This window comes from Simochromis diagramma, unplaced genomic scaffold (assembly GCF_900408965.1).
Source record: "Simochromis diagramma unplaced genomic scaffold, fSimDia1.1 OVJJ01000293.1, whole genome shotgun sequence".
NCBI classification, from domain to species: domain Eukaryota; kingdom Metazoa; phylum Chordata; class Actinopteri; order Cichliformes; family Cichlidae; genus Simochromis; species Simochromis diagramma.
This window is the reverse complement of record NW_024386801.1, coordinates 24,299,280-24,310,902: the sequence shown is the minus strand read 5'-3', so window position 1 is coordinate 24,310,902 and position 11,623 is coordinate 24,299,280. Positions and strand designations below refer to the sequence as shown.

At 40.3% G+C, this 11,623-nt stretch overlaps 1 protein-coding gene across 5 annotated transcripts in view; it reads right to left on the bottom strand.

Moving 5' to 3' along the window:
- The window catches only part of ckap5 (cytoskeleton associated protein 5), a 45,038-nt gene that overhangs the window by 2,825 nt on the left and 30,590 nt on the right, over positions 1 to 11,623 (bottom strand). For 3 of the 5 annotated variants that reach the window (XM_040026707.1, XM_040026710.1, XM_040026708.1), the window contains 13 exons: positions 11,384 to 11,577; positions 11,116 to 11,288; positions 7,136 to 7,159; positions 5,337 to 5,510; positions 5,105 to 5,225; positions 4,561 to 4,740; positions 4,278 to 4,465; positions 1,832 to 1,907; positions 1,556 to 1,744; positions 1,030 to 1,167; positions 600 to 683; positions 325 to 484; positions 117 to 235 (listed from right to left, as the gene is read on the bottom strand). In XM_040026707.1, the coding sequence (XP_039882641.1) occupies positions 117 to 235; positions 325 to 484; positions 600 to 683; positions 1,030 to 1,167; positions 1,556 to 1,744; positions 1,832 to 1,907; positions 4,278 to 4,465; positions 4,561 to 4,740; positions 5,105 to 5,225; positions 5,337 to 5,510; positions 7,136 to 7,159; positions 11,116 to 11,288; positions 11,384 to 11,577 (1,820 nt within the window). The remainder of the gene's footprint in view (positions 1 to 116; positions 236 to 324; positions 485 to 599; positions 684 to 1,029; positions 1,168 to 1,555; positions 1,745 to 1,831; positions 1,908 to 4,277; positions 4,466 to 4,560; positions 4,741 to 5,104; positions 5,226 to 5,336; positions 5,511 to 7,135; positions 7,160 to 11,115; positions 11,289 to 11,383; positions 11,578 to 11,623) is intronic. The other 2 variants (XM_040026709.1, XM_040026711.1) reach the window with 1 other exon arrangement.

Genomic DNA, 11,623 nt, shown 5'->3' with positions numbered 1-11,623 from the left:
TCTCTCGTATAAAAGAGAGAACTTTAAGAAATTAATATAGCCACTACACTACTTTGATAAGCAGCTGTAGCTCATCAGTGCATTGTGACTTTACTAAATGAATAATACCAACTGACCCTGGAAGTGTTTTCCAGGCCTTGTCTTTGTCTGAGAATCTTCAGTCTTTCATAGTAAACAGCTGGCTTCAGCTCCTCGTTGCTGCTCAGACTGGAGTCAACACCATGCTGAGGGATCACTGCAGAGAAGCATACACACAGATGTTACTACACATTCCTGATTGATAATAACCAAAGAGCACCATGACAACATGGGGTACAGCTGTACCTGCTGTGGTCTGGATTCGAGTTTTCCCCTCTCTCTCAGACTCAATCATGCGAAGGCCTCGCTCCACGTAACTCTGGAAGAACTGGGATGTGTTTTTGAGGAACGGTTCCAGGTCTGCATCCGAGTACTTCTGTTTGTACTCGTATAACTCTGTCAAACCCTGAAAAGGAGAGTGTTCATGCTTCACTTTGTTGTCCAGGGTCAAAAGTATCATAAAACGTGTTTCAAAATTAATTACACTGCTGCTTTGATTTTCAAACAGGAGCGATGCTGACCTCTTTAGTGTTCTCCTTGGAGCCGATCTTCTTGAAGATTTCAGACAGAATGTCACTGACCTTTGCCTTTGACATCCGATCGTCCTGCAAAAGAAACATCAGGATAGTGTAACTCAGTAGTAGTTGACAGTTCAATTATTTAACCCTCTGGACTCAATGGATTTGCTACATCATGCTTTTTCCTGAACACTGCCGTCACATTTAGTGCAGGAAGAAATGGTAAAACTGGATCGTCTAAGAAAAGCACCGGGGAGGAGAAGAGAGAAAAAACCCCAGAGGAATAAAACACATATTCACACAAGAAAAAGTAGAATTTTATTTAACTTGTACATCAGCATTCTGCTCAATATAAACTCACAACTCTGATGGAACTGACTGATGGAAAATTCTCCATTTATAGAATCATTGCAGAGTCTTATGCGTTACTTACTATACGCAGTCCCCCCTTCTCGTTGCTCCGGTCACTCTTGAGTCCCGCCAGGTTTCCAGAGTGTTTGACTACCCGCCTCAGATGGGCCTCCAACTCAGACTCGTTACGATTCTCAATCATCGACAGGTGGTCAAGGATCTGATCATCATTAATACAAAGCAATAGGAAAGAGTCGTCAATAAATGAACATTTTAAATACTCATTTAAAAAGAGTCCAATTCAAAACTTTATCAAAAGCATTAAGCATGAATGAATGGTAAAATAATGTGACCTGGACCCATGTATGGGTTACTAAACCGGTATTGCAGTTTTCTTATATAACTTTTATAAGAGCTTTTCTTGTTTTAGTGTCCATTCAAAGCTCTTTAGACAACAAGTTGCACTGAACCATACATTTAGATGGCACTCTAAAGGGAGCATGCAAACTCCACAAATGGAACACAAGCCAACCAAGGGATTCAAAACAGCAACTTTTATTTTTGCTGTGAAGCGCTAGTATTAACCACTCAGCTACTGTGTGTGTTACCTTTGCCCCGGTGAGCTTGCAGAGTGTGTGTAGCAGCGTCTTGAGGGTCCTGTGTGGGACATCGCTCTTGAGCTGCTTAAGTTTCTCTTTGGGAAAAACTTTCATGAAGTTGTGGACATCCAGCAGGATCCGATCCAGGTTTATGTTGTTGATGGTCTCTGGGAGGAAGCGGATAACCCTCCACAAACACTGAATGTAAATAAACATGAGTTAGAAGTCCAGTTTAAAGCATTTTTAGTGGACAGCAGGTTTGGCACTAACATCAGGTTCCCTTACTTTCATGACCAGCTCTGAGACCATGGGGGAACCAGCTGTCGAGACCAGTGTGTCCTGAAGCAACACCAGCAGAGCACTGCCAAGGGACGGGAAGGAAAGAAGTAAAGTTTATTTGTCAAGTCAATTTCACAGAAAAACAGTCACAAAGCACCCGTACACAAAACAAGTAAAATAAACAGGAACATTAAGGACTATAACAGCCAGTAAACACAATATCAACTGGTAGTTTAAAAACAAACAAATAGCAATTCAATAAAAAAAATAAATAAAAAAAATCTCAGGAGAAAGTGATGCTAGAATGTGTTAATAGTCCAGCACTAAAATAATCTAAATGAATGACATAAATGCGTTGAATAAGGAGACCATTTGTAGCAATTTAAAAATGTTCCTTAAATGAAAGAAACAGGAACAAGACAAAGGTTTTACATGTTGAAGTCCAAAGAAGCAAATATTAAATTAAGTCAAGACAGGTCGAGCCGAGATAATCGATTGCTATGAACTGGTGGTAGTGTCCACTTGGTAGGGCTGCTCGATTATGGCAAAAATGATAATCACGATTATTTTCACTGAAATTGAGATCTCGATTATTTGACGATATTTATTTAACAATAACAATGTATTGAATAATGACTTTAAAGATTGTCAAAAAATAATATAAAACAGTGTGCAAATACTGATAACAGTGCAAATGTTTGCAATATAAAAAATAAATGAAAAATGTAAACATCTATGTTTAGTGAACTTTGCAGTGTTGCTCTGTGGTGCAGCTACGACACCGTAGCAAAGTTTACACACTGTGTCTACTTGATCCACGTCTGACTGAACCCATAATGTTTCCACACCACTGAAGGTTTTTACCTCTCTTTTCAACCAACGGCAGTCACTCTCCTCTCCAAATAACTTCTGCTTAGCTTTCAGAGCTTCCCTCGGGTCCTCTTAATCAGTGGTCCCCAACCCCCGGGCCTCGGACCGGTACCGGTCCGTAAGTCGTTTGGTACCGGGCCGCGAGAGTTGAGGCTCAGGTGTGAAATGTATAGTTTTCAGGGTTTTTAAAATCGTTTTTCAGTGTTATTTGGTTATCGTTTTTATCGTTTACTCTGTTTTCCTGGGTCTTTTCACGTGTGTTATGAATAAAAAAAAATTTCGGTACCGGTACTAGTTTTATTTTGTTGTATTTATCCGCGACACCTTAAAGGCCGGTCCATGAAAATATTGTCGGGCATAAACTGGTCCGTGGCGCAAAAAAGGTTGGGGACCGCTGCTCTTAATTGTTGTGACACATGTTCGAAATGCAGAGAGGTGCGCTCGATTTGTCACACGAAGCAGCGCGAGAGTAAAGCACGAGGGAGGGGCTAATAATCGGCTCAGTCATTTTTAATGATCGTTGAAAGCCCCGATCGTAATCGTGATTAAAATTCGATTCATTGAGCAGCCCTACCACTTGGGACAGCCAGGTATCCCAGAATGCATTTCAAATCACAAGCAGAGAAGCATCTGAACCAACACGTTGTTCGTGGATACTGAAGACTCCAGCCTGTCCAGAAATTATTACATCATCTGTTTTAAAAGAAATGTTTATTCAGCGGTAATCTAAGCACCAGCTCTCTGTTAGAATTTTCTGAGTTTACTAAAATAAAAATGAAATCAGAACAACATCTGATTTGTGTGGTGTGTGCTTTTTTTATTTTTTTAATGTTGGCGTTTTGGTCATGTTACGTTTAACTGTCAAAGACTTGTTAGAAACTATGAAACACATCAGATTTCTGGATGCTAGCAGTAATTTCAGTAATAGTCTATTTCAGTATTGTGGTGTACAGTTACCACTATGTCGTTGGAAAGTCCACACGAGTCCAGATTTCTGAGGACACACTCACGTGGGCGTTATCTATGATACTCCTAAACTACAAGTTAACTTAAGTCAACCAAGTCAGACAATTCTGTTGTAATGAAAAACAAACACTCATCCCACCCGCAAGTTAGCGCAGTGCCAGCTGTTTAATTCACAGCAGCTTCTGCAGTAACCATGGTAACCATGGACACTGAGCACGTGAATCGATGCAGTTCAGACTTTGGGTAATACCCCAAAATCTGTCTCTTTGAAACTAAAAAAAGGCTCATTTATCAGCTGTGCAGCTGGTTTTCCAGCAGGGTCCTGCTGAAAAACTGCAAGATAAAGGGAAACATGTTGATGATGAATTATTTATGTAAATAAAATGGAAGACTGTGGCGCTTTCTGCTGATCGTAAACTGAAACACTGAATGTAACTGGCTCCAACCAGGTTGTGTGTTCAGAATAGGTTATTATGGTGATTCAGCCGCCCACCTTAGTAACACAAAACTGACCTCTCTGGACTTAAAGCCGTAAAAGAAAGAATGAAATAATAATACAGATACACACACAGAAGTTGGCTGAAATTATCGCAGTGAGGAGTTTCTTCTTACTGACCTGATCATGTTGGTCTGGTCAGACTTCTCCAGGACTCTGATTACAAGCAGGTTGACAGACCTGATGACCTGTGTTCCATCTTCTACATCCTCCACTCTGCTGTCCAGCATCAACGTTATCAGACCATGCATCAGGTCCTTCAACACACCCATAGACGCCTCTCTGGCCAGGGACTCCATAGAGAACAGCTAGTAGAAAGGAACAAGAGGAGGTCCATAAAGACATCAGCGTCCTCCTCTCAAATCAAGCTAACAGATGTGATTACTGTGTAGGCACAACTCACAGACAGCATGTTTCCTATGATGCAGCTATACAACTTTATGATATCCTTCTTATCCACCCGATCGTCAGCCATGTGCGTGCTGTTGATGAGCCTCAGCTGCATGATGGTTGCAATAAGAAACTGATCAATGTGTCCCGACATCACTTCCGCTTTGTCCTCCTGTCGCAGTACCTCATCAATCTGCAGAGGAAAGTAAAATCCTTCAGATTTAGAGAGAAATGCTATTTGGGAACACTGAGCATGGGTTCAGGGATACCATTATATACTTTTATTCACCAACATTTATGCATCAAGTTGTGATAGGAGTATCTTTGTAGTGCTTGTGTCAATAAACAAATAAATACATCCTGACTATCATGTGAAAATATCCATTCCTGAAAAGAAAGACCTGTGCCATGTTTTCCTAGCAGTGCAAAGTCACCGTGTTTTTTAAAGAAACTCTTCTGCTTCATTAATGATTATTGCGAGTGGTGGTTGACAGTTTACTAAATATTTCACATCCAATCAGTTGAAAATGTGCTCTGTGCAAAATATGTTTGTTTACCTGTGCCAGCGCCTGGATGCTGGTGTTGATGTCACCACTCGCAACCTGAGAGATGACAAAGTTGATGGTGGAAGCCGTGCTGTTGTGCAGTTCATCAAAGTGTGGCGAGACCGAACGCATCCTTTGAACACAAAATTGCAAAGAAGCATTAAACCTCAACAAATGTTCACTTCTTTCTTCTTGTTTGTGTTGCTTGTGTGCGCGCTTAATTATCAGGACTGAGGTTGTTTACTTGGGTTCAGGGATCATGATGGGCTCCAGCAGCTCATCCAGCTTGTGTTGGACAAGGTCCGGCAGCTCGCACACTCTACCCTGGTCCATCTCAATCATATCCAGGTCTAGCTGGAACTCCTTGGGGATGGATGGATGCAGGGACTCTGTGTGCTGTGCATTCTGACGTGCTTGGCTAGATAGATTGAGGGAGGGATTGGAAGACAGGTGGTGGGAAAAGAAGACAAGACACTAAATTTAGTTGAGCATAATAATCCATCAGTGCTGCTTAGCTCCAGTCCTCACACAACTTCAAGCTTTGAGAGATAATGTGGATATAAGTGAATATCCTCAGCCTAAAGAAGGGTTTATCCAATTTAATATGATTAATAAATGAGTTTGAAACTCTCAAATGTCACATTTCTATGAATCACTGCATTCCAACACAGGACTTGTATGTGTGAGAATTGTCTGATCAACCAAATTTCACTGGGACTGTCTGAACAGAAACAGAGCAGCACTGATTTTAAAGACATTGAGTTTGTATCCTTCAGCGAGATGGGGGAAAAAGTCATGTGGACAACCAGATAAAAGGCTACTGTTCATTACATTGATAACAAATAACAGGTTGATGAAAGTGATTTATCCAGCTGGTAACGTATTTCAGCAGCATAGCCTCAGCTATTTGCATAAAGGACCTATGACATTGATTTTGTAAAAAGAAAAACTTTGTACTTTTATAACAAGACTGAAATTTTAAGGAACCTTTTGTTTTGGCCAGAATGAGGGAACAAATCCAGATACCTCAGGAAGGTGTAATGTCACTCTTGAGTTAGCTCATTCAGGCATCACTAGCAATGCAGTATAGTGCTTTTATTATTAGCATATTACTTTTTTTTTTTTGCTATAGATGGATAGAGCCTGATCAATACAAATACAGCAGTGGTAGTACAGATGAAACATTTACAGTTTTGCTTTTTACTGTTTATGTTCAGTTATCTTGGATTACTGACTCAGGGTATGTTGGTGTGCTCTGATTTTCTGAGTGGGAAATCTGAGTTAAGGGTGGAGTTCCACAAAAAAAAAAACAAACAAACAAAGATTTCCAACTACGAACTCATTACGACTTATTTAGGAACGCACCAATGTGCAACTGTGGTGGGCAGACAGCATGCTATAAAATTAGAAAGTACCCAGGAACTTCTAAAACTCATGTCATGAACTTTGAAGTAACCCCATAATTTGGTGAAATCTATTTTCACAGCAGTCCAAAGACCCTGAAAATTTAGGTTAGGCTGCAATAAGATATTGTTAAGTGCCGGTGCAACACGCCCATCACAATATTCTTTAAACAGTGGCCCTTCTTTTAGTGAAAAATAAAGAACAGCACACACTGAAATTTTTACCATAATCCACTGACAAAAGTGATAAATGTGTCTGGGATAAATAAGTGCAAGTGGACAGTGGAAAAACTAAAAAGACAAACATGTCAGAAAAGCTCATTGGCTTAACCAGTGTACTACGGTGGGTGATGTACATCAGCAAGAAGGCTGCAAGAGTGATTCACACCTATGGGTCAAAAATAAAAAATTCAGATCACCATAATACAGAGGAGGGGAAAAGATACATTTTCATGCTTCTGTTTGAAGAAACAGCAACCACAATATTTGGCAAAAATAACCCTCTAAAAGTAGAGAAATGAGAGAGAAAGAACAGAAATAACAAGTTTACACTGAACACACTGAACAAGAATACAGTGAGACGAGTTCTTACAATGGCTACAGACAGAAAAGAGGGGAAGGAGGAGGAGTTGGTACTCACATCCTATACGTGCGATACATTATTCTGCTCCAGAAAGGAAGGCAGGCAGAAAAAAGGAGGAAATCACAGAGGAAGAAAGATGAAGGGTTAAGAGAAAGGCAAGCAGTCGGCCAGTGAAAGGTGATTTTAGTTGAACTAAGTTGAAGACTAGACAAGTAACCTTATGAGAGGAACCCAACATGCAATGACTCAGAATATCAAGACAAGAAGGGGACAGACAAAGTTGTGAGTAAACATTCAAACTGATGTATGACTGCATTAGAGTCATCCCAACCAAAACACAATGGACCAAATGTTTAACATGCTCACAGGAAACATTTGGAATAGATTGCCTTGAAATGCCATGTTACAATTCATAATGCAAACTATTTACGGCAGATATTACAGCAATCTAAATCCCTCTAAGATTTTTATTTATTTATTTTACATAAAACACGATTAACTTGGCTACTGTAGAAACCATATTGAATGTTTTTTTTAGCTTAACCTCCTAGGACCTGGCGTCCACATATGTGGACATCACATTTTGGGTTATTTAGACCAAAATACTCAATTTTGCTCTGCAAGGGCCTGATATCGTGTCACAAATTTAGAGGATCATCATTTAGCCTGGAGAAATAGTTTGCTGCTTTATAAGAAAGCCCTCTGCAAAGCCAGAACATCGTACTATTCATCACTGATTGAAGAAAATAAGAACCCCAGGTTTCTCTTCAGCACTGTAGCCAGGCTGACAAAAAGTCAGAGCTCTTTTGAGCCAACAATCCCTTTAACGTTAACTAGTAATGACTTCATGAACTTCTTCACAAATAAAATTTTTATCATTAGAGAAAAAATTACCAGTAATCATCCCACAGATGTAATATTATCTACAGCTAGTCTTAGTACCATTGATGTTAAGTTAGACTCTTTTTCTCCAATTGATCTTTCTGAGTTAACTTCAATAATTACTTCCTCCAAGCCATCAACGTGTCTTTTAGACCCCATTCCTACAAAACTGCTCAACGAAGTCCTGCCATTAATTAATTCTTCGATCTTAAATATGATCAACCTATCTCTAATAATCGGCTATGTACCACAGGCCTTCAAGCTGGCTGTAGTTAAACCTTTACTCAAAAAGCATCTCTAGACCCAGCAGTCTTAGCTAATTATAGGCCAATCTCCAACCTTCCTTTCATATCAAAAATCCTTGAAAGAGTAGTTGTCAAACAGCTAACAGATCATCTGCAGAGGAATGGTTTATTTGAAGAGTTTCAGTCAGGTTTCAGAGCTCATCACAGCACAGAAACAGCTTTAGTGAAGGTTACAAATGATCTTCTTATGGCCTCTGACAGTGGACTCATCTCTGTGCTTGTCCTGCTAGACCTCAGTGCAGCGTTCGATACTGTCGACCATAATATCCTATTAGAGGGATTAGAACATGCTGTAGGTATTACAGGTACTGCACTGCAGTGGTTTGTATCATATCTATCTAATAGACTCCAATTTGTGCATGTAAATGGAGAGTCTTATTCACACACTGAGGTTAATTATAGAGTCCCACAGGGTTCAGTGCTAGGACCAATTCTGTTTACATTATACATGCTTCCCTTAGGCAGTATCATTAGAAGACATAGCATACATTTTCACTGCTATGCTGATGACACCCAGCTCTATCTGTCCATGAAGCCAGATAACACACACCAATTAGTTAAACTGCAGGAATGTCTTAAAGACATAAAGACCTGGATGACTGCTGACTTTCTGCTTCTTAATTCAGATAAAACTGAGGTTATTGTACTCGGCCCTGAAAAGCTTAGAAATATGGTATCTAACCAGATTCTTATTCTGGATGGCATTACCTTGGCCTCCAGTAGCACTGTGAGGAACCTTGGAGTCATTTTTGACCAGGACATGTCCTTCAACGCACATATTAAACAAATATGTAAGACTGCGTTCTTCCATTTGCGCAACATCTCTAAAATTAGAAATATCCTGTCTCAGAGTGACGCTGAAAAACTAGTTCACGCATTTATTACTTCCAGGCTGGACTACTGTAATTCATTATTATCAGGATGTCCAAAAAACTCACTGAAAAGCCTTCAGCTAATCCAAAATGCTGCAGCAAGAGTCCTGACAGGGACTAGAAAGAGAGAGCATATTTCTCCTGTTTTGGCTTCCCTTCATTGGCTTCCTGTTAAATCCAGAATTGAATTCAAAATCCTGCTCCTCACATACAAGGTCTTAAATAATCAGGCCCCATCTTATCTTAATGACCTTGTAGTACCGTATCACCCTATTAGAGCACTTCGCTCTCGCTCTGCAGGCCTACTTGTTGTTCCTAGAGTATTTAAAAGTAGAATGGGAGGGAGAGCCTTCAGTTTTCAGGCCCCTCTTCTGTGGAACCAGCTTCCAGTTTGGATTTGGAAGACAGACACTATCTCTACTTTTAAGATTAGGCTTAAAACTTTTCTTTTTGCTAAAGCATATAGTTAGAGCTGGACCAGGTGACCCTGAATCCTCCCTTAGTTATGCTGCAATAGACGTAGGCTGCCGGGGGATTCCCATGATGCACTGAGTTTTTCCTTTTTAGTCACCTTTCTCACTCACTATGTATTAACAGACCTCTCTGCATTGAATCATATCTGTTATTAACCTCTGTCTCTCTTCCACAGCATGTCTTTATCCTGTCTTCCTTCTCTCACCCCAACCGGTCGCAGCAGATGGCCCCGCCCCTCCCTGAGCCTGGTTCTGCCAGAGGTTTCTTCTTGTTAAAAGGGAGTTTTTCCTTCCCACTGTCGCCAAAGTGCTTGCTCATAGGGGGTCATATGATTGTTGGGTTTTTCTCTGCATCTATGAAGCGCCTTGAGGCGACTTATGTTGTGATTTGGTGCTATATAAATAAAATTGAATTGAATTGAATATCCACTTACGAGGACATTATACTGCTACTGTTCTATCGAAATTTTAAACAAATATCCTCATATGTGGCTCTCATTTTTCTTAGAAACAAAAATCAGGTAAAAAAAATAAAATAAAATAAATTAAATCTGGTAATTCTTTGTTTTTACATTCATCGGGCCCCAATATGCCCAAATATCAAAGACAAATTAAAAATGCATGCCGTGGAAGAGTTCGGGTCTTAGGAGGTTAATGTTATACTGGTCATACTGGTCTTCCATTTAGTTTACTGTGAAGCTGAAGCTGCTCCCTTGTGCACTGGTCCACAAAACTACATGCTACAATAATTCACTGTGCATAATGAAAGGGTCAATGTTGAGCCAGTAACTCTCAAACTATGACAGCTTTATTAAACCGATTCAATTTTACTTATAACGCACCAAATCACAACAACAGTTACCTAATGGCACTTTAGTGGCACAGAAAATAAAATGCTGCCAGCAAAGAGGTGTAGTGGCAGCATTGTCACCTACTAGCAAGATGGTTCCTGGTTTGAATCTGCCAGCTGACTGCATCCTGTTTTTGTCTGCATGTTCTCCCTGTGCCTACGTAGGTTCTCTCCAGGTACTCCAGTCCAGTCTTTCCCCACTATGACTCTAAGATGTATAGTAGTTTCAAACTGCTCTCCTGGATTACTAATATTTTTTTCTGGGGCATTATAACTGTATCAGCTGACATGAAGCTTACTTTTACACTGAAGAGTCAGTAAAGTTTCAGCATTGAGTTGTTAATGTGTTGGGATTCGTGCAGGCACAACCAAGAAACCGTCAACCTCATTACAACAAGGGTCATTTTTACAAGACCAGTGCCTTAAGTGATTTGTATCATGCTTTAAACTATATGTGAAAACTTCTAGTATTTCTGCCCTACTGTAACCAGTCGCTAAACTTGAAGAATAGCCGTTTCAAAGGCCTGCTGTGCACTGTCACCAAGCAGTAATCACACAATGATTTTTCCCCCTCATCAATATTCTTATCTCTTGGTGAGGGTCCTTTTTATTTTTTTATTTAGTTGAGACAAACTCATAATCAGAGGGGACATACTTAAGCTTATTAGGGTCTTCCTGTGCAGGCTTGCGGAGGAAGGTGGCATTGGAGTTTGTTGGGTGCTCCTTCTGAGACCGATCTGTTGTAGTCTGTTTGGCCACAGCTGTGGGTGCCTTCTTTGCTGATCGCTTTATTCTCTCTTCTAGCATACTCATGTCCTTCTCCGACAACTGGAGGCACAGGGATAGAAGCATGTCAAAGAGTGCAGAGTACAATTTCATGTGAAGTCTTACCAAAACATGACCAGGACCCGTGCTCATCTTACATTTCCTATAAGTTTGTAGACCTGATCCCCGCAGACGTTGTAGACAGCCACCACAGTGTTGAGGGCAGCATTGCGTACAGATGTGTCTCTGTCACCAATGTGCACAGCAATTTCTTTCAGAGACTTAGCTGGAGTAGGCTGGCATACATTCATCCCATAGCCCTCTATCAAACAACCTAACTCCTCCAGACATTCTGAGAAAAACAAAAACACAACACAATTACAATGTGTTACAGTATT